Genomic DNA, 22,360 nt, shown 5'->3' with positions numbered 1-22,360 from the left:
CGTAGCGAAGAACACAGAGCGTCGTAGAGCAGCCGCTATTGCTGGTGTGCGAGGAGACGTCCCTCTGCAGATGACTACTCCCTCTTAAAGGATCCCTTGGCACCGTCGCCAGGCGCAGGCCCTAGACACCCGATGCTGCTCACGGCACTGCTCCCAAGGGCTGCAATGTGAAGAGATGTGCATTCCCGACGGACGTCGCAGTGAGAATAGTGCTGAAATACGTTCGGCGCGCAGTCGGAGTCGCCAGAAGACCGTGTTGCACGCGAACGAAGGCACTTATATTGACTGACCTAGCTTCCGTTGAGCCCCGTACGTCCTCGCTGCTCCTTGTGCTGCTCCCAAAGAGAGATGTTTGTACATAAATACAGGATTACATGAGCGGAAAATAGACAACGCGAGATATATGCATGTAGGGACCCTTCGTCTTCTGGCGCAGCAGGTGCAGCGGACGCTGCTGCTGCGTTCTATGCGGGCCCGACCTGGCGATTGAGTGCCTACAGTCTCGAGGCACCTCTTTGAATGAAAAACGCTCCGAATCAGCAGTAACCGTCCCGTTATGCGTAAATTTGATGCAAAAACAGACTTATACAAAAATGTGTTCATACACCATCGGGTGCTCCTCCTCCGGAAGAACCGGGAAACGGTAGTCCCGCTGGACCGGTGCGGTCGGTGCCGTTTCCGGTGTCTCGCAGTGCGAAGACACCCTAAACCCTAGACTCTAAATCCAATTTTTGCTTCAGTTCTTTCATTTGAAGTCTCGAGGGAGTGAGTTCTTGCGTCGACCGCGGCAGCAGCACCTGCTACTGCGACTGCGGTAGTGACTCCACTGTGCTGGAGCCAAAAACAATGCCCACTTCAAAGCAGCAACCAGGAGGGGCATGCAAACTACTTCGCGTCATTACACGGATTTCAAGGGCCTCTTCAGAGCCATATAAATAATTTCAGAAGGTGGTACTAGACATTCGTGTGCCCTCAGTCCACTGGCCCAAAACCTTCGCCCTTTTGTCCATGAGCTACAGTCTGTGCACCACATGTGAAAAAAACCGCGCGTAGCTGCCCCCGCATTCTATAGGGGCCTGCACACCCCCTTGCTGTGTGCTCGGATGCGGAATTTCGGGGGAGACACCAGCGACAGCGCTATGCGCCCTTAGGGGGCTCGCAAGCGAAGTGCCAAGGGCAGCTGGATGAACGACGCCCTAAAAGGGCGGCTCCCAACCCGGCGGTGGAAATCCATTCTGTGCACCCGTAGGAGGTGACACGCCTTCCGACAAAAACGGATGTCCCCACAGACCCTGCCCCTGCTTCCGCCTCTTGGGTAGTAGCGCAAAGAGAACCCGCGATCCGCTTGCCGCCCGCTGAATCGTCCAGTGCGAATCAGTCGAGGAAACAGGGCCCCGCAACTGAGTCATCCACAAAATGAGCGTGTCACACAGAGAAAAGGGGCGCCACGATTTTCTCCTGAAAGCATCCGCTTTCCAGCTATTCAGAGTTTAGGATTTAGAGCTTAAGGGATTTAGAGCTTAGGGTGACCCTTACTGCCTCGTCGATAAGAACGTCCCCCGAATGTAGAGCCTTGATCTGCAGGCGGCCTCGTGAGATCCCAAATCCCACCGCAGTGGGTGGAATCCCTGAAGCGCAGGGACGTAAATATGAACGACAGAGCTGAGAGCGGCCACAGAGTGCAGTGCTCTACCACGCAGCGCACAGCGGTGGATGCAGGCGTCGCTGAGGCTGCTGCGGTAACACAAAGTGAAAATACATCCCAGAAGGGGAATACTTAGGTCAGGGACTAGAGGAGCGCCGCCCCTGTTCGTAATGCGCCTTGCATTCCTTGCGATGCACTGAGGAAAGATGAGGCAAAAAGGGGGGCTGAAGTCTGTGACGACATACCTTCAGGCAGTGGCAGCCATAGATGGAGATGCTCAGAATCCTCTGCCCAGCACAATCTACTCGCTCAAGTAACACCGCAGAGCAGCAGCAGCCAAAAATAAACACAAGACGCACCTAGGCCGCGCTACCGGGAGCAGCAGACCCCCTACTAATGGTCCTCCCTTCTGAAGGAAAGGACTAGGGGCAGCGGCTTGAGACAGTAGGAAAGGGGTGCAGGTAAAGGAAGCGGTGTTTGATGCAGCGCAAGACAGAACGCAGCCAGAATCCAGAACTCTTGGCACACACAGAACAGAGTGCCAGAAGAACACATTTTGTCGCTAGTTCAGCAGCAAATGCTAATTGTCAGAGGGTTCATTCCCCGGGAACGTACTTCAACTAGCGCTGAAACAGCTGCAAAAATCACACCCTCTGACCGTCCATGGCTGCGATAGAAACCCGCAAGGCAGTGGCAGGAGCAGCAGATGTGTAGCTCACTCTAATCCCGAGGGCAGCCGCATCGTTTGTACCTCAAGAGAACCAACGTTGAGCTCCTGCAAAAAGGTGCAGTGCAACACACTTAAAAGGATACAGCGCGCAACCCGGTGCATCATTCGGGTTTATTTATATGAATATATATATACATATACATATATATATATTCCCAATCGGCAGCAGCAAACAAGCAGCACTGAACCTTTTTCAGCTGCTCTACTGCTTGAGTAACACGCTTCATGGCCTCGCTCTCTCCTTTCAAAGGCAATGCGCTTCTTAGAGCGTCTAGCCCTTCTGCGTGCTGCTGCTGCTGCTCTTGTTGCGCGTATCCCTGCTGCAGCTCCTCTTGTAGCGGCTGCTCCTGCCGCGGCTTCAGTAGATGAGGAGGAAGACCACGTATTGCTGCGGCAACCCTCTGCGCCCCTTCAGGGGCAGATTCGGCTATCTTTAACGGCGAGAGGCCTTCGATTCCCGAGGCAGCAGAATCGGATGCTTCTTTTTCCGCTGCCTCTTCGGTCTCACGCTGCACGCGCACACAAGCAGCTATTCGAAGTCGCACGTATACACACACAGCGGCAGCGCATGCTTGGCTAGTAAGAGCCGACTCTTTTGTTTGCAGCGCCACACTACGCCCTCAAAAGGGCTTTGTCACTCGCCTCAATGCGACTCAGTGCCGCGCTGCCAGCCTCCCCAAACTGTCCCTCTCGAATGCGATCTAGCAGCAGCTGCACCAGCAACACAAGCGTCGACAGAAGCAGGCGAATACCTCTGAAAGGTCAGGCCTTGCAGCACTGCACAAAAACCATGCCACCCGCTACTACCCACATGCGCCGCAGTAGAGCAACAGGGCGTTCTTGCTGTGCACCCTCTGAGACACCCCAAAGCCTTCCATTCCCTTCAGACACACGTCAAAAAGGTGAACGCCACCCTCCCCAGGACCCTCCACTGCCCTCTTCAGCAAAATCTGCAGCTGATCGTCTTCCTGATGCGTGTCGGGAGCCTTGGCAGCGAGGCTCTCTAGAGATTTGGTGATCGCCTCCTGCTGCTGCTGTTGCAGCAACTGCCGCTGCTGCTGGCAGCGCGGAGCCAGCAGAGAGGAAGAGTCATCCGAAGCACATCCCTCCGGCTGCAAGAGGGCCTCCGTCTTCTGTAGTTCGTCCTGTAAAGACTGCAGCAGCGACGGGGTATCATCCGAAGCTGCAGAACGCCCCTGGCATGCAGGCCCAACGGCTGAAGTGCACAGATGGACACCGCGAAGAATAGCAGATCCTATGGAGGGAGTTATTCCCCGAGAAACACAACCAAAAGCCATGGGGGGCCCTGCACGGCGGGTGAGGACTGCCCCTAGTGCCGCTTGAAAATAGCCAGTGGAAAGGAGCAGCACTAGCTGCAGCGGGAGGAGCGGCCAGTATCCCGCCATGTGTAGTGTAGCTGTGTTCCTTGGCTCGCTTCTAATGGAGTTTGCGATGCTGCGTGGGAGAGTCTCGGGGGCCCTGGGGCCCCCGACGGTTCAGTTTTGAAGGCGCAAACACACTGGAGAAGTCTGGACGACTTAAAGAACAGGCCCGAAAGTCAGAAAGATAGCTGTGTTTGCAGTCTGTGGCTGCTTCTGGGGGCCCCTGCCACCCCGGGTGTTCTCATGGAGCCAGCCCTCGTGAGGGGGGGCCCCCTGACATACCCTTCCTGCGCTCTTGCGACTCTGTCCGTATCTCAGCAAAACCATGAACAGTGAGCTTCTGCTGTTGATTGAGGCGCAATTAAGAATCACTACCAACTCACCTTGTGCCCGCGCGAAACTGCTGCTGAAAGCTCCCTCGGTTTCTTCGAGCAACTGCATCTACATGGTGCACCCTTGACCGTGCAACACCTTGGAGGGCCCATACATCACTTTAAATACCAAGGGAAGCCACACATAAGGGCAAAGAGGCAGCAGCCCTGCCCACCGAAAGGGCGATCGGTGGAAATGCAAGCTTAGCCACACACGCACATACACGGTAGGTGCAGGCGCATATGAAACGCAGATAGCGCCCACATACACAAGGTGAACAGGTGAACAGAGAGGGAAAATTGGATGTTTTTCAGCGCACACTTATGAGGCCTCACTCTCCCGCGCGCCAAATCCCCTAAGCAAACCCCGAAGCAGCCCGTTAACAGTTGCCACGGGCTTGCAGCTTACTATCACAATTCTGATCCCTGATTTGCTTGAACCGCTGCTCCTTTGACTGATCTACCAAAGAAAGTACAAGCTCTGATCTGGACGGATGAGGCTGCTGTCACAGCAACCTACCGGCCTCCTTGCAACTCTTCTGATACTTGCACTGCCCCACTGCAAGCTCCATTTCTTCCCTACAACCAGTGCTAATAATTCAGTGTTGGGTTTGTCTTTCTCTTAGCAAGCTACGATCTCACCAAGACTACATTATTGCTCATCTTTCTAATCTCTTCAGTGAAACCGAGCAGCACTTCCATTGGAAAAAGGGATTCTAAGCGGTGTAGTGAGGTCTGAAAGATGCCAGTAGTATTTATCTAGGCACCAGTTTGCTCTGCATACCCATAGTCAGTCTTTGGTATACCGTAAGAGTTTACAGGACCTTGATAACCCTGTAGTCGTGCTCTGGCATGGATGCCTTCTGCAACACGACCTTGTGATAACATTATTTATAGCATCACAAACGCCGTTGCCAACGCATTCTTCGCGATACCCTGGCAATTTACTATTGTCTAGAAGGGGCTTCTGTCTGTGATGGTTTGCGGCCACCATCGCAATCGCGTGTTTCTCATGCTCTTGATTCCCATGCACGCGCTACTGTTGGCAAAATAGGGACCAAGGAAAAGGGTGAAGCAATGCCAAGTTTAGAATGGCCTACAGTAATTGCAACGCAGAGGCTCTGTCGCTTGTACATTCCGACTTCACTTGTTTAGTGCTGTCTTGCCCAAGGCACATGACCTTTGTCTTTCAGGTCAGAACGAGATTCAAGCTACGGCCGGAACACTCTCACGGTCTTTTTGGTGGTCTATGATTAGTACACTGGCCTACCTGCTCTGCTCGCCCTCATCCCCAGCATAAATTGAAGAGCCCATCTCGAGTTCTGCCCCGAACACAGTGGTCGAGGGTCAGTAGTCACCCTCTAAAGCGAAGATATTTGGGGAGCAGCTAGCCATCGCACGCGAATGTATGCTTTAAGTTCAGGAGAGACAAGAACAGATTACGATAAGCGACGATCGGTTGTGTATATCAAGGTTTAAGAAACGTTTCACGTGGATCGACAGGCGCTACGAGGTGCACTAGAAGGCGCCCAGAAGAAAGGGTTTGCGAACAGCTGCTTACGACCACTTGCTGTCCTCCCACGAATTAAGGTATTTTCATTCCAAATGAAATGCCTATAAAGCTGAAGATGCCACAGACTATGAATAATGGCTACCCGTAGCACTTCCGAAATTCCCAAAAGTATTCGCTCACTCTGCCTCGCAGGCAGGTGACCTGTGTGGAGGAACAGGATCCATAGGGGCCCGTAGAGATGCTGGATTCTAGCACTCTTAACTGCCGAGGGCACACTAGACGAGAGTGTCTGGTAAAGGGGGTGAGGAGAACCAGCCTTAGTGGTTGGCGGAGGAGCAGATGCAGGTTCTGTGGCCTATAAGACAAGTTGCCGTTTTGTTTGGCTCATACGCTAGGCGCCGTGTACAGAATTCCTTGCATTCCGGGATATTTACCCTTCTTTAGCGCATGCTATGCCCAAATAGTTACATTCATCCACGGGTATTGCTTGAACAAGCTGCTGCATATCATTGGTTAGCTGTTCTCCACGCTCAAATTTACTTGTAGCAACTCTTACATTTGCTGCCTTTGCTCTCCATTTAACGCCTCTCTGGGAGTTTTGAAAGCGACTAGGCGAAACGCACTGACTGTATTTTCATGCACAAACTGCTCAGCTAAGCGCAGCGACACTGCTAAACTACCGTCTGCTTTGAATTTACACAGTCTGGTGGCCCTCTGTTTGGTCCTGGCAAGAGGCTCACACAGTTCAGCGCCCCTGACTACACTGAGTTGTCGCGCCACCGCTGTTGCAATGGTCTGATCCCTAGTTCGTTGTTGGCTAATGTGTGCCTTTCTTCCTTTCCACTTCACGTAGGCCTCTAGCACACGCAGTTGCGTTCCTCACATGAGTTTCCCGCCTGTCGCCTGCCTACGGAGTGGTGAGAGTGCAGGAGCTTTTCCGCTTTCCTGCACGCAGTTGGTCTCACAGTGCAGATATGGAACACCAAGTGGAGGATTTTTTACAATATGATGGGATAAGTAGCGGGGTAAGGTAGACCTAACCATGTGCAACTGTGCCAGTTTAAAAAGCTAAGAATAGGTAGACAACTAATTAAGTGATTTGTCTGTTCGTCTGTCGATATTGCAGAGCACCGTGAGCTCGACACAACTGAAAAACATATGCTGCGCGTGTGCTCTGGAGACTGATTTCAAACAGTTGTAAATGCTTGGAGCGCCTGGAGGGTGCAGCTACGCGTTTCCTAGCTGTCCGTCTTCCCTCAAGTCGGGAATTTGGAATGGCGGGAGTAGGAGAAGGATGACGATCGTTTTGAGGAACAGTCAAGGTCCCATATAGTTCGCTGCTGGCTTCAGTCTAAAATAGTCCACCCGTGGATAGCCTATTAGAGGAGTCTGTAACGCTCCTCTCAAGGTAGAGGAGCACTGAACTCCAGATTGCTATGCGGCCTTCTAAAAGAGTCTCGAACCCTTTCTGGCAGATCCACCCCTCAGAGCCCTCGTACGCGAGGGAGAGGCATTTTTAAGGTGCATATGAGCCTCTGAACCCTCTGACGAATCACAGAACAAGCTTTCACAATCAGTTGCACAGTAGCGACATACTGCTACCATTGTATTGAGCTAGCATGACTCTGTAACAAGTAGCAGGCACGAACTTCCAAACCAAGTAACCGTCAGTTCTCGGCTTACTAGTTATTTCAATGAGTGTAGACAACGACGCACGTGGCCTTTAGGCCGCGCTACAGACCTAGTGGGGTAATTACGGCAAGGAGAGGCGGGGAGGAAGCTCGTCTAAGAACCCTAAAACAGTCTCCTCTGAAGGGTGGACCGTAGTCCTTGCTACAAGTCTCTTCATGGGCTCCAAAGGAACAGCATTATAGCACCAGTAGAATCGTGTTCCCACCTAGCTACGACCTACCCTGCATGGCAATAAAGACTGCTGCCGTTGCGGGCGCTGCTACAGGCTTTCGGGAGAACTGTTGGTCCTGTGCTGCTTCCTGCAGTTTAAAAGCTTGAGGACTTTACAAGCCGTACTCGGTAGCAATAAATCAGCTAGGCAGGAGGCTTGTTAGCGGATCGACGACCTGTGCTAGAGGCAAGTCGTATGGGATAGTAATATGGCTAGCGATGCCGCCGTGCTCGGAAACGCATGTGCCTCCTTAGGACTTCCGAAGACCCTCTGGTGATACCGACGTAACCCATAGGAGGCACTGCATGCACTATCTACAGAATCAGCATCGGTAGTCCATCATTGTGTTGCTCCTGCTACTACGTGTGCAAACGAAGCAGCAAATGTAAATCTAAGAAGCGCCCCCGCGAAGGGAGGCTCATTCACTCTGTACCGCACTGTCGTCAGTAGTAAAGAAGCTGCCGTGGCTGCTGCTCTTGTTGCATCTCCTGCTGTACCTGCGGCTCCGGCGCGTCCGTTGGCGGCTTAAGGACAACAGTCTTGCCCATCTGGAAGACATTGTACGCTAGGCAGTCGTGTGTGCTCCTCCAAGTGCTGCAGCAGCAGGGGGTGCAAGGCCAGCAGACAGAGTGCACACATACAGCCACACACTACGGAAACCCCCCACATCTGAAGCGCCGGCAGGAACGGCAGCAACAGCACTCCCACCCCCAGAAGAGTATGCCTCAACCAGTGCAACGCCACAGCCATCGGAAACACAGCGGGCCGCTTACATGTGTGGGATGACCATCTGGAGGTCAACATAGCTCGCAATACACTCGAGGGAGGGCAGTGCATACACACGAAGGACCGAGTCGTACGTTCCCACAGCCACACGGCTTCCGTCTCGGCTGACTCGCAGGCTAGTCGGCGGGTGGCTGCGCACATGCATTTCAAGACAGCAAGGGCACTTGACGTTACATTCCGGAGGGATGTGCTGCTCCCCAGCAAGCCCACGAAAGCTGTTGCCGCTGCAAGATCTCAACAAATAGCCTATGCTACCCCCTATCACACCACTGGCGGCTCTCCACACACCCCTAGTGGATACGCGCCTTCATAGGGCAGCTAGCTGGTATGCACTGAAGGCAGCTTCGCCGGCAACAAAAAGCGAGTTGCTGGCTAGGCTCCTGACCAGCCCAGGTTGCTGCCCAAGAGCTGTTGAGGCACGCAGGGATGAGGTGTGAGGACACCTGCGCCATACTCTCAACGACGCTAAGCCTCTACTGACGTACTCGTAGACAAGGCGCTTCATTGGAGCCTCGAGCTGCCGCGTGCTCCACAGCAACAGCTGCCGATCCATCGCCACGCTGAAAAGACACAGGAAGAAAACGTGGGTTCGCCTTCTTGCTCGGACTGAGAGGCTCCGGAGATTCGGCGACGGATGCGTGCAGTGGAGGCACCAAAAGAAGGAGTCAAGCAGCAGGAACATATCGACAAGAGCACTCCAAAAGGCTCAAGGTAGGTCGTCACCAGCACGGCGGAAGCAGAGCATGCATGCAGTGCTACGTGCAAAGCCGCGCCGCATGAAAATACGCAAACAGACAGAGCCACAATGGACTCTCGAGAAAGCACACGCCACAGAGGCTCTCGGGGTAATCGACACAACGCACGTCAATAGAAGCTCAAGGTCGTCGTGTGGACCCCCATTGCGCCAGTCCGCCTTTATGATCGCCTCGCTGTGAGCTCGCAACGCTACTGGCTGGCATTCAGGGCGACTCAGGTCCCACACCTGCCACAAGCAGCAACAAAACACACCCGAAGGAGCAGCGCAAACCCCGTATAAGCGAAACGCTGGACAGAAAGGTACGAAAACATCCCCCTATGTAAATACGCAGCAGACCCGTACAGAGAAAGAATCGCGGAAGCTTCCTCTCAACGGACGGCGTTTTAGGGAGAAACAACAGCAGGACCATCAGCAAGAGAAGCGGGGGAATGATTAAGGGGATCGTTGCAAGCGTGGCTGGTGCAGTCAGCTTCTTAGCTAACCTCGACGACAGAGGAGGAGTCTACGATGGCGAGGAGTTTTCCTGCCGCGTTCCAGCGCAGAGTGGCAACTTCTGCTGCTGCTGACGCGGACTCCTTTGCTGCCACGTCCTCTCCAGCCAGCTCCTGCTTCTCCGTTGCAGCAGCAGCAGAGGCAGAACCGGAAGTAACCTCAGCAACAGCACCGCAAGACGGAGCCGCGGCAGCCGCTGCCGTCTCGTCCGCATCGCACTTGAAGGATGCTGCTGCTGCTGCTGCGCCCAAGCCTCGGGGCACCCGTATTTCTGTGCCGTCTTCTACATCAACGACTATCACAGCGCCGTCAATCGCGCCAGAAGCGAGGAGACGATCGCCGCTCCAATCCAAATCGATTACTCCGCCTGCAAGAGCAGTCCATTTCCATAAAACAAAAAATCGCATCATCAAGCGCTGCGCAGCCTCGCAAAAAAGGGTGCAAACAACACGCCACGAGGGACGGGTCACAAAGACAAACGCTCGCAGGAAAAGGATGAAAGAAAGGAGGAGGAGAAAATGGATGAAAGAAAGGAGGAGGAGAAAATGAAGGAAAGAAAGGAGGAGGAGAAAATGAAGGAAAGAAAGGAGGAGGAGAAAATGAAGGAAAGAAAGGACAACAGGCTCTCGAAGCCCAAGCAAGCAAGAAAAATCAAAACAAGCAACGAGACGTAAGACACTAGCAACGAGACGTGAGACACTAGCAACGAGACGCAAGACACTAGCAACGAGACGCAAGACACTAGCAACGAGACGTGAGACACAAGCAACGAGACGCAAGACACAAGCAACGAGACGTAAGACACTAGCAACGAGACGCAAGACACTAGCAACGAGACGCAAGACACTAGCAACGAGACGTATGGTGAAAAGCATCAGGCAGTATGAGTGCGCGCAGCCCTCCCTCTGAAGAGGTCAGCGAAAAACGCAACAGCAGAGGTCCTCCAAGGCTGGCAAGCAAGCACTCCAGGAAGCAGCCAGTAAATACGCCAGCAGCCGCAGCACGAACGCTGAAGGCTCATGAAAAAAAGGCGCTTAGCGTCCTCACTTGTGTGAGTGTAGGAGAGACACGGCTGGAAGGTCCAGCGTTCCCCTTTCTGTTGCTGGTGCTGCCCTTCCCCTTCGCAGCCGTCTCCCCAAGCCAGACTGGCTTCTGCAACGTCTGAATTGGCGGCACTGCTGGCTTTGATTGGGGCAGAAGAGCCGGAAGCGCTCGCACGCGTCGGTGGAGGACAAACACTCCACACAACGACCTGCCCGTCGGCACAGGCAGCGGCAAGTCGCGTGCCAGAAACAGAAAATCCCAAGCATATGACGGAAGTTTCGCTCGCCCGCAGCGAAGCCAGCAGCGCTCCGTCTTGGCTCCAAACACTGACATGGCCAGACTCATAGCCCGTTGCGAGGAGACGACCGTCCGGCTGAGACGCAACAGCGGCAGCACCGCATCGGATTATGGCTGTAAGTTTCGGCGGCGGCACACGCAGGGGCCGCCTGACGCCCGTTCCCCTTTTCACGCACGAATACGAAGACAGCAGCGCAATTGGAGCGCACGCAACGAGCCTCACTCTCCAGTGAGCAGACGATCCTGGGTTGACGGCTCCAGAGGCGATGGGGGGCCCCAAGAGCTCTCTATGAGGCGCCACCAAGGAGTGCCCCTCAAAAGACAGAGGAACGCGGTACAGGCGAGGGGGGCCGACTGCGAAGCTGCATCGACGCGCACAAACAGCCCAGCCAAAAGGCAGCCCTTCCTTCTGCAGCGCGTGCATCTGCGAAGTCCTCTGGCTGCCAAAGGGAGACACTCGGAAACGCACAAACAGAAGAAAGCAGTTGCAGCGGCACGCGCAGCCTCACGCACTTGGTCACAATAAGCTCAGGATCCGCTGGACTCCATTCGCTGAGAGCACCCGCCTCGCCAACATCCGAATGCTCTACGAGTCGCAGCCAGTCTTTCAACGCCACGCGATCCTCTATTGCGTGCTGAGGGGGCCCCACGAAGATCGTATCCTCGTCTTCCGGCGAAGCTGCTGCTGCTGCAGTTGCTGCCGAAGTCTCGGTGCTTACCGCTTCTTCTTCCTCCTTCAACGCTGCCTCCGATGCGTCTTGACCTCCTCCGCCGCTGCTGCCTGCGCAGTCTCCCGCCGCTGTCGCGGCAGCTGCTGCATGCGGATCCATTCCGGCAGCACTCCGATCCCCCGATGCGTCATCGGGGCCCTCTTGCAGCAACACCGACTCGTCCCCCTCAGCCGCCCCTCCTTCCCAGGCTACACACACCGCTGGCAGCGGCAGCTGGGCTGCCTTGCTCCCCAACCGCTGCAGCACGTGGCGCAAACAGCAGCACGAGCGCCCCACAAAATGCGCGCAGGCAAGCCAAAAACGCAAGAACAAGACCCTCCAGTCTCAGCGTAAGCCGCCGGTGAGAGAGGAGACAATCCCGCCTAGCCCGTGCCTTCTCCTTCCCCTTTTCTGCCCCCTTCTCTCCCACCCCCCGAGAACAGAGGCAGCGCCCGCGAGTGCAGTGTGCAACAACTACTCGATTCTAAAGAGCACACACAAATCCTGCGCCAAAGGGAAAAAGGCACAAAGCCAGCCATCTCAGCAGCAGCCGCTTACAACGCGCTTTTTTCCACGCGAGCTTTTACAGCCTCCACGCTTGCACCGGATAGCCGCAGCATAAGCCTCATCCATCGACCCCTCCACCATCAACCCTTCGTGAGATCCTCCGTTCCCGAGAGGCCCCTGGGGGCCCCCCCCCCTGGCCCCTTGAGAACCTCCATTCCCTTCCGGCGTTGTTGTTGCTGCTGCTGCTCCCTGCTGCTGATTCAAGTCCAAACTCGCCGCGCTGCCCCTCCGCATGAGAGAGGGCCCCCCTCCACTACCTTGCAGCTGCTGCTGCTGCTGCTGCTGCCCCTTCGGCGTAGCCGGTGCTGCGGTAGTGGCAGCAGCCCCTGTAGATCCCGGAACGGCTGCAGCTACAGCGGCAGCGACTGCGGTGCCCTCCACGGAGCTCGCACACGCAGCAGCAGCAGCAGCGGCGTCTGTGTGAGCCTCCTCTCTAAACCAGCATTCGTGCTTCCTAAAAAGACTAAAGGGTTCTTCGCACAGAATGCCGTCACCCGTTTCTCCATCTGTGTGATACTCCAGATAGATGAAAAGAAGTGCCTTCTGCAAGAAGGAAACAAGGGCGTTAGGGGGCACCTTGTCTTGATGAGATATCCAGAAAGGATTCTTGTGCATTGCAGCCTCCGACTGAAATGCAAAGGCGGAATGCACATACCCATTCTCTAACAAGTAACGATGCAGGAGCACGTTAACTTCGTCTGAGGACAGATGCACCCGCATCTTTCGTGAAATCAACTCCACACTACACACGCATGCACGGAGGATCCCGGAGTTCTTGCTGCAGGGTGGCTCAGGCTGCTGCCGAGGAGGAGGCAAAAGAAAGCGACAAATACACCCCAGTCCAATTCCAGATGCCTTGCAGCCGAGAAGGCGACTGTACAACCCGGGAACGAGACGCCTCTTCACGTATTCTCTGTATAAAGCGTCGTCGACCTATGCTGTAAAAGCGCAATATGCTGCCGTTTGCAACAAAATGATGAAATGGCGGGTTCTTTCGGGTGTCTTTCTTTCTCTCTCTCTCTGTCTCCCGCTCTCTTAATGTCTGTCCGTTTCTCCCTCTATCGCTCTCACAAACACGAACGCAGACACACGCTGGCGCCTCTTGGATGCATCCAACGTCCTAATAGTGCATGGATCGCGTATCTATCGCTGTTTTGACGTGTTCAGGGTGCTTCAAAGCAGGCAAGGCAGAAGAGCACCAACTGCGGGACCCCTCCAAGAGTGCCTTTTCCTCTTTCTGTTGAGCTGCCTTGGCGAGAAGCTCCAAATCCGCGCATGCGTGGTCGGTTGCTCGCCTGCCACGACTGCACGCAGCGGTGGACCTGATCCTACAGCCCCTCCCCGGAGCTGCTCCTGCAGTCTAAATGCCGGCAGCAGCAGCAGCTGCTGCTGCCGCAGCAGCTGGCGGTGTATATCGAGGTAAGGGCCTACTAACGCCGGATGGGCACTCCTGTGGCCCCTTCCCACGCCCACGCGCCAGTGCAGCCAGAAATGCTCGGGAGGGGGCCCCTGGCAGCCTGCTGTTTTGAGGGCCGGTGCTGCTGCGGCTCGCGAAGAGCGAACCTCCTGGCTGCAGCGATTAGCAGCAACAGAGCCGCAATTTGGCGGCAGGAGTCGCAAAAATTAGCAGGGGCAGAAAAGCAAAGGAGCTGCTGCTGCAGAAGCTGATGCGGAGGACCACACCCCACTGCAGCAGCAACGGCAGCCAATCCCCCGCCACAGGAATGCTGCAGCAGCAGCAGCAAGGAAGAAAGAACAGCAGCCGAAATACGTTAAAAGCAAGCAACATTAGACTGCAACGCAAGACCTGCGCAACAGCAGGAGCAGCGGCAGCAGCCGGCACAGCAGCCACGGGGGGCCTCCCCGCTGCCCCCTGCAGCAGCTGCTGCTGCTGGTGCTTTCCTCGTCTAAAGAAGACGAGTAACGCAACGCCGCAACTAGGATAAAATTGCGGACTAGCGGGATAAACTTCTCGTGCCTGCTACGGTGCTAGAGCTCTGTACCCCTCCTCTTGGGCGCTGCTGCCGATGTACGTACAGTCCGTCGGAACGTCTCGGCTGCTTCGGTACTGCGCCGACTGGTAGTCAACGTGCATGCAGCCAGTGACAGTCCAGCAGCAGCAGCTGCTGCTGCTGACTCTCCTTTGCCCGCTGTTGCCGCCGTTGCTGCACTGCTTCATGGCACAGCTGTAGGAGCTGCGGCTACAGCGGAACTGCAGCGGCCCTCGTTGAACCCACAACTTGGGAAGACAGACTCGCTAAAGGGCACTGAGGTAGCCTCCGAGTCTGCCGCTGTACGATTACCTGCAGCACCGACGTATATCCTGAGTAAGGTGGGCGATTGCTCGGGAAATCTCGCTGCCTGCTGTGCAGCAAAAGAGATACCCGCACACGCGGCAGCCCTTCAAGAAACAAACACAGAAAAAGGCAGCGGCAATGGCGGGCCGTGCTTCACGCCTACCCACACTGGGAGCTCGGCCTCGAAGTGTCGCATTTCTGTCAGCGGCGTTCAAGGGAGCGGAGCTGCCTTCCCCAGTGAAGGGCAGCAGCAAAGTTTTTCAGCAACAGCAGCTCGATACTGCTGCTCCCGCTGCAGCTGCTGTCGCGTCGTCGGCGACCCCCGCCGAGCACACAGCAGCAGTTGGCCACCGTTATCAGCCGCAGCAGCGCAGACACCGAAGGCAGCAACGGCAGCAGCAAGAGCAGGAGGTGGAGGAGGACGAGCACGAAGAAGAGTCTCCTTATGGCAGCGAGAGCGAACTCCAGCATCAAAGCAAGGGCCATCAGCGGGATGCGCATGAAGAGGAAGGTGAAGCAGCGTCGGGAGAAAAGGGGAAGCGCAGCGGCGACAGCAAGCCAGTAAGTTCGATGAAGAAGGCTCCACAGAAGAAGGCCAGCAAGAGCGGTAAACCCTGCAGTAGGAACGGTAGCAGTGATCTTCCCGGAATTTCCATGGGCAGAACGCTTGACATTGCCTTGGCTCCAAACGCGAGCAGCAGCAGCGGCAAAAGCGGAGGTGAGCTATATTATCAACGTGCAGGGGTGCTGTGAGTCGCTTGACTGCTGCTGAGCAAGGGGCCTTTCACGGTTACAGTACAGTGTGTGTTGTCGTTGGCTAGCTCCTGCAGCACATCCCATGCCTTTGCCCTTTTCGTGGTTCATGGGGTGTCTGGGAGCTGGCTTGTTGAGGGCTTGCTGCAGGGGTACGCGTCTTTTCTCCCGGCCGTCTTGCGAAGGAGGCAAAAGCACAAAGGAACAATGTTGCTCATGGAATCACGTGCGGTAAGGAGTAGGGCTTTACTCGTGTGAGGGGTAGGGCTCAAAGATCCAGTACGCATCTGCTTGCATACTCGTAGACTTTTGAGCCTTTAAAGAGTTTGATATGTCGTCCTCGTGTCTATGTACTTTTGTGGGTGTATGTGTTGTATATATGTGTATGTATGTATGTATGTAATGTATGTATATATGTATGTATGTATGTATATATGTATGTATGTTATATATATGTATGTATGTTATATATATGTATGTATGTTATATATATGTATGTATGTTATATGTATGTATGTATGTATGTTATGTATGTATGTATGTTATATATATGTATGTATGTTATATATATGTATGTATGTTATATATGTATGTATGCATGTTATGTATGTATGTATGTTATGTATGTATGTATGTTATATGTATGTATGTATGTTATATATATGTATGTATGTTATATATATGTATGTATGTTATATATATGTATGTATGTTATGTATGTATGTATGTTATATATATGTATGTATGTTATATATATGTATGTGTCTGTAATATATATATATATTTATGGATGGATGGATATTTGTGTATGTAGGTGTATGTGCGTGTGCGTATGCATACATATGCTTGTTGCGTGTGTTGTGTGTCTCTGTCTATCACTGTTGAATATAGCCCGTTTAGAGTCCGGATGCTTTTTGAGTTCACTCGGCCGGCTGGTGCTGCAGCCAGGAGCCTCATTCGGTCCAGCAAGGGCAGAGGCAGAGCGGCTGGTGAGAGGGCATACCCTACCCCAACCCGCATCACCCACTTACCACCACTAACCAATATGTCCATATGTATATATATATGTATAAACATGTATATATGTAAGTATATAAGGACATGTATATACATATATACATATATATAAGAACATGTATATATATATATATATGTATATGTATATATTGCGCGTGTCGCTGCCTCTTGGGGGCGAAAGACGACCCTTCCACTGCTTCCGAGCTAGCAAATTTTCTGTACCGGTCCGCTGACGGCGGTGACTTCGCTTTCTTTTTGTGCATTCAGCTCTGCTTTGTCGTGAGCTGCGAAGACCACTGCCTCCACTTTTCCTGTGGCGACGTGGCCGAGCCACTCCGATGCCAATCGCGTGCGCAGTTGCACCAGTCCCGATAAGCTCACGATCTTTGCAGGCTTAGGAGGGTTGCATGCTAGCTGGAGGCGGATTGCTCTGTGCTGCACTGGGCTGCTGCAGATGATGAAGTGCTTCTTCGGAAGGGCGACGTCTATACCTTCACGAATGCAAGGTGCCTTGTCCGCGCATAATGAACGCCGAGGCACTGAGGCTGACACAGCCGTTGCTTTCGCGTGTGCGCATGCTGCCGTTGGTGCAACTAGTGGAGTCTCTGTTTGTGGGCTTCCTCTGCTGCAGCAAAACTCAAGCTGCAGAGCTGACGGCAGTCGCAGACTTCAGCAGTCGGCTACCGTGAGAGAACCACACGCGATCACCGCTCTGGCAGACTGCAGGAGTACAGCGAGTTGCAGCCCAGTGAAGCCGTCTTGCATATGCCGCCGAAGCAGTGCGCCACTCTCTCCTGGATGTGTTGCTCATGAAGCGTTTTAGCTTACGCACCTCGCCTCACCTCACCTGCTGGAGCTCAGTGTGCATAGTCATACTTTTTGGTTTAGGGGGCCCATGGGGGCCCCAGTCTGTTCCTCTTAATCTGGGAAAAAACCCTTCTGCAGCTGACCCCTAGGGTCGTCTCCTTCTGTGGTATTGCGAATGGAGGCTCGGCCGTCTCTTCCGACTGGCTCTCTCACGAAGAGTCGCTTACTTCTTTTGCTTGGCTAGCTGTACAGTCCTTTTGGCTAGCAATGCACACTGTATAGGGAACTAGCAGACTGGGTGCGCCGGTTTTGTGGCTGGCACCTAGCTGAATAGCTACCCCTTTAGGGAGCGCAAATACTTTGCCGTGACTCATGCTTTTTAAAACTGCATAGGCATAGCAGGAGAGTTGTTGGCAGCCATTGTGGTGAACGGTTTAGAGGCCAGCAATGTGTACAGACTAGGCAGGTAGCTGACGGCAAGGGATCGAGTTCCTATACAGCAGCGGGGCCCCTGCATGTCGATTGGCCTCTTCCCCTTCCTCCTCCCCCCTTCACTAGTGGGGCTGAGGAAGATATTTGTGCTCCGTTTTGGTCTATTCCTACACCAATGTCTGCCCGCCCCTTGTCTTGTATCGTCTTCGTGGTTTGATTTCGCTTGCATGTTCGCTCTGTGTGCCTTCATCCTACTGCTGCTGCATTTTGACGGCCTTCTGGATGAAGTGAGGGATAGGGGAAACGGTCAGGGGCTTGGAGATAGATTGAGACGAAACTACGAGGCATCTTGAGGTTTCTCTTTAGCTTGAGCATCCGCCTCTGCGGGTGCCCTTCTCTAAGAGCGACCCCCCTGTGAGTGATTTAACGAAGGCTCGACGGGGGTCTCTTGGTGCTGCCTCTCGCTGGATTGAGGTCCCCCCGTGGCTTCCCACTGCGAGGCAGTACGCGCATCTGCGTCTGCTGCTTCCTTTGCTGCGTCCCGCCGCTGAAACACCTGGTATGCCAGGAAGGCGGTTACTGCTCCTACAGCAAACAACAGGGCCCCCCCAACCCCCACCAGTAGCCAAACCCATGTAGCTGCTTTCTGCTGGTGGCGCTTGGAGTTCCCGTCTTCCTCCGCAGGCTGCCGCTTACCCTCGACCCTCTCGGGGGCCCTCCGTCCACCCAAAGGGCCCAAATCTGGTGCTGCGAAAAAATGCGTGAGAAGGTCGTCCTGTGCCGAATACTGCTGCTGCTGTTTCCTGGTTATTGCAGGGGGGTGGGTGAGGTCCACCAGCAGGGCCTTGTGGATAGGGGCCCCAGCGTTCAAGAGGGCTCGACGCCAAGTAGCGGCCCCTATGACGGGGTCTTCAAACTCCAAAGCCTTAATTCTGCACGCAGGCCCGAAATGCCACAACCCTGCTTGAAGAAGTGACCCTAATGCAACTGCCAAAAAAGCAGTCTGCTAACCCTCCACCCTGAATCCTCACCTAAATGCAAGGCGTCTTAAGTCCCGTTTGACTGCGCAGAGCTGCACAGCGTGCAGGGGCACTTGGACAGTACTGGCGATCGACCCCACTATGAATGCCAGCTCCGCTTCACGCGCCTCGACTGCCGCTGCTTGTGCTATTGCCCCTCCACCTGCTGCTGCTGCCTCACTTGCTGCCGCTGCGAGTGCAGGGAGTGGCCCTGCCACCCGCAAGAGCAGCAAATAAGGAGACCCCTGCGCAGACATCATGGCACGTAGACCGCACGCACATAAGCCCAGTCAAGAACCAACAGCAACCACAACACCAACAACAGCAACGGCAACAGCAGTAAGAGCAACAGCAGCAACAGCAACAGCAGCCGCAATACCAGCATCTCAATTTACTAGGCAGTCTTTGTTTAGGTCTCCTTCCGTTCCTTCGGGAATGAGGTGTCCTAGGATTTCCCTGGCATTGCGCATCTCGAAAGAAGGAGACAACGCTGTTTCCTGCTGCTGTTGCTGATGTTGCCATTCCTGCTGCTGAGATACTGGGGCCTTTCCAAATGACCTGTAGAAAAGCGATCGCATATCATCCCCAGCAAGAAGGACCCCATCCGCCGTCTTTATAGTCACTTCAAACATCAAGGGCTCCCAGGGGGAGCTCAGGGGACTCTCTCTAGAATTTTTTTCTTGCGACGAAACAAAAGTCGCATTTGGCATCGCTGATGGCGTCAATATGCTATTTCGTGGAGCAACGTCTTCTGAGGAGGAGAGCAGTTCTCCCTGAATCTCTGGATTATACGGCTCCTGCTGCCCTGCTGCCGTAAGCCGTCTTGCTTGCTGCTGCTGTTGCAGTTGATGCTGCTCACGTTGCTGCTGTTGCAGCCGAATGAGGGTGAAGGGGACCGTTGTATGCGGACAGAGCATTTCTGCTGGTCCGAAGACAATGTCTCCTTTGGTGTCCCTAACCACAAGTTCCGCATACACTGCGATTGGAGGCAGACCGTTGCGGCTGCTGCTGGTGTCGCCGTGAAAGAGCTTCAGAAGCTCCTCCACAATTTGTTGTTGCTCCTGCTGTTCTGCATCCCCTGCGGCCTCCGCAGCAGCAAACTCCCCTGCTTTCCTCAGCACCCTCAAAACGTCGGAAACCCCCCGGACCTTTTCAGGATGAAGTGACACTGCAACAAAGGCCCACTGCTGCTGTTGCTGTGTAGCCTGCTGCAGCATCGCAAAGGCCCCATCCCGTTCCTCTGGCCTTAGGGCTGACACCACGGCCTCCACGACTTTACTCCCCCTGGGTGGCAGAAACGCCGCAGTCGTTGCTGTCTCCCTACGAGTAGGGAGCCCTCCCGTGACGTCTTCTCTGGCACTGGTGGCAAGCGCAGCAGCAGCGAGTGTCTGCTCGCCGTTTTTCCACCAGCTGGATACCTCTAAGGCCTCTTGCAGCAGCGGCGGACGTTTCTCTATAAGCGCACTGAAACTCTTCTCTGCGGCCAGTTGACTTGACGTGCTGATTAACGGAAGCCGCAGCTCCCCCCCTTTGGAAGTGCTCTGCGGCAGTAGTGGCTGCTGCAGCGAAGCAGCAGCCGCCTCTTGCTGCTCTGGAGGTGCAGCACTAGGGACAGCAGCTATTGTCATCAAGAGAGATGCTGCAGCAGACGAGAAAGTACGGGAGCCCTTTGGATCCAGGAGGAAGATATCATATGCGCTGTCTCCCCGTGCAACATGTAGTAGAAGCTGTGGAAACCACGGACTTTCTAGGGCACTCCCATGGAGACTTTCTAGGGGAGGATTTTCCAAAACGAAGGGTTCTGAGGAAGACAGTGCTTCTTGAAGGCGGCGGCGCGAGAAGAGACCGTCTATTAAAGCTCCCGCCGATGCGAGGGAGTCCTCACTAGTGTGCAGGTGCTTTGATCCTCTCGGTTGCTGCTGCTGCTGCTGGTAGTGATAGTAGGCAACAACTTGCTCTCGCAGCTGCTGAGCCCAGGGTCGGTGTGCAGCAGCAAAGTTGCCTGCTTTCAAAGATGTTAGGAGAGCGCCTAGAACCCTGCCTTCTAGCTCCTCTTCAGCATCGTTGGCTGGCCCCCATTTTTGTGGCTGCTGCTGTTGCTCCAATGAAATACGAACTGCCTGCAGCAGTTGGTTGATGCTGCTAGGCAGCTTCTGGCTAAACACGCCGCAGACCCTCCTGTGCAGATCCGCCCTGCTAATAGGAAGGCCAGTTGCTTCCCACCACCCAGTTTTCACGGCTAGAGGCGTCGCTCCGTTTTTACTGCCGCTGTCTCCTCGGCTCCGACTGCTGCTGTCGGCCAGCACCGCAGCACGGAGGCCTTGCATGCGTTGCTGCGCTTGATGCACCGCGCGAGCCATAAAGGAGACCGAGTCGAATTGCTTCTCCGCGGTTTCTCCATCCGTCGTGGCTGGTTGCTGTTGTTGCTGTTCCTCTTGGCTGTTGCCGATATCTCGCCAGCTGGCAACTGCTTGCTGCATGCGGTGTTTGGCTGCCTCAAGGTGCCCTGCTGCCAAAGTGGGGAAGGACTCAGCTGCGGTGAGGAGAGCCTCTCGAGCTGCCGTTACCTCTTTCAGGGATAATGACCTTCCCAGTTGCTGTACTTGGCAGGAGAGCGCTTCCGTTGCGGTTGCTGCCTCTACTAAGGAGCAGCTTTGGACTGGTTCCTCTACAGCTGGCATCTGTGCCTCTTCTGGACTCTGCTCTTCTTCTGTAGTGACAGCGGAAGCTGCGGAAGCCGGAGAATCCAACCAGCTCCTATCAACCCAGGAGGCTCGCTGTGCTGTACCCGTATTGCGCCCAGGTGCTGCTTCTACTGCATCGGCAACAGCAGGGACAAGGCCTTCATCAGGTTCTTCATCTGCTGCATCTTCTTCCACTTCGTCATCGTTGTACAGGAAGCTCATTGGGCGGGTGCTGATGGGAGGGCCAGCATTTGTTGGGCCCTCGTCGGCCTCACCAGTATCAGGCGGCCGTTCTGGGGGGGCACCCAAGGGGGATCCTAGCGGAAGGGACAGTCCCTTAGCTATGCGCTGAGCGGTATCTGCAGCCTGTTGCAGCAAGTCCGTCGCGCTTGAAGGCTGCACCAGCAGGGCTGCTCCTGGTGGGCTAGCAGGAGGCCCAAAAAGATTCACGGAGGGTGCACCCTGGTCTGTAGTGGGAGCCCTCATTAGAGAAGCAGGAATCAAGCCACCAAGTAAGTCGGCTCCCTGCAGGCAGCGGAACATTGCGGTCGTGTTAGTGGCATGAAACGCACAAAAGGGAATTGGGGAGGGAAATGTGCTTCAAAGGAAGTTACTCACCGTTGGCACTTGGGGAGCTCCTGCAGCTAGGGAGCCAGCAAAGAGGGCCAGAGCCCCCAGAAACAACCAGCACCAGCTCATCGTGCTTTCCGATCCTAAACTCTGAACTTCCGCCTGTGGCAAAGTCGCCTTCCGTTGCAGGGGGCCTTACGTCGCTATCCAGGGCCCCTGCTGGCGCCTCTATCCATCTCTTGGGACCCAGTTAGCAGACTTCAGAGGTGAACGTACCCCTCAAAGCAACAGAAGGGGCCAGTGGTGCACAGGGAAGCCCTCTAATAGGCCGGACGGCGGCAATTACTCATATCTTGAAACCCGAAATTCTGTGCCTAAAATCCTTAAACTATTAGCCATGGAGCCGTGGAGGTACAAGATCCAGCTGGAATTGGTGAGGTGCCGCTAAGTCTAAAAGAAGGAAGTAATTTGCCCGAAATCCCTAAGCTCGGTTGTCTCCGTCTCCTGACTTTAGCGGAACTGCTGCCGTCAAGCACGAGAGCAGCCTTTGTGAAAAGAAGAAGAAGCAAAGCCGAAATGAAATC

At 54.6% G+C, this 22,360-nt stretch overlaps 3 protein-coding genes across 3 annotated transcripts; all 3 read right to left on the bottom strand.

The window, feature by feature from the left end:
* Positions 1-2,698: 2,698 nt before the first annotated feature.
* On the bottom strand, positions 2,699-3,673 carry LOC113147471 (the record flags this gene model as incomplete). Its single annotated transcript, XM_026338179.1, has 3 exons — positions 3,265-3,673; positions 3,018-3,076; positions 2,699-2,884 (listed from the first exon to the last, which is right to left on the bottom strand). Coding segments are annotated over exons 1-3 (654 nt in total), but the record flags the coding sequence as incomplete, so codon positions are not given.
* Positions 3,674-6,071: 2,398 nt separating this feature from the next.
* Positions 6,072-12,917, bottom strand: LOC34618132 (F-box-like/WD repeat-containing protein TBL1X). The gene is given in 10 exon segments (XM_026338178.1): positions 6,072-6,230; positions 8,042-8,138; positions 8,318-8,461; positions 8,816-8,890; positions 9,194-9,312; positions 9,486-9,946; positions 10,627-10,996; positions 11,144-11,282; positions 11,434-11,888; positions 12,594-12,917. Coding segments are annotated over 10 exon segments (2,343 nt in total).
* A 400-nt stretch (positions 12,918-13,317) lies between these two features.
* LOC34620609 lies at positions 13,318-21,692 on the bottom strand. Its single transcript, XM_026338177.1, has 7 exons — positions 20,194-21,692; positions 19,382-19,731; positions 18,918-19,273; positions 18,535-18,767; positions 18,011-18,435; positions 13,573-13,598; positions 13,318-13,458 (listed from the first exon to the last, which is right to left on the bottom strand). Exons 1-7 carry the CDS (start codon positions 21,690-21,692, stop codon positions 13,318-13,320), a joined length of 3,030 nt encoding a protein of 1,009 aa, XP_026193962.1.
* Positions 21,693-22,360: the final 668 nt, after the last annotated feature.

The sequence above is a fragment of the Cyclospora cayetanensis genome, unplaced genomic scaffold, assembly GCF_002999335.1.
Source record: "Cyclospora cayetanensis isolate NF1_C8 unplaced genomic scaffold, CcayRef3 CcayRef3_contig_239, whole genome shotgun sequence".
In the NCBI taxonomy this organism is placed as follows: Eukaryota; Apicomplexa; class Conoidasida; order Eucoccidiorida; family Eimeriidae; genus Cyclospora; species Cyclospora cayetanensis.
This window is presented reverse-complemented; position numbering and strand designations above follow the sequence as displayed.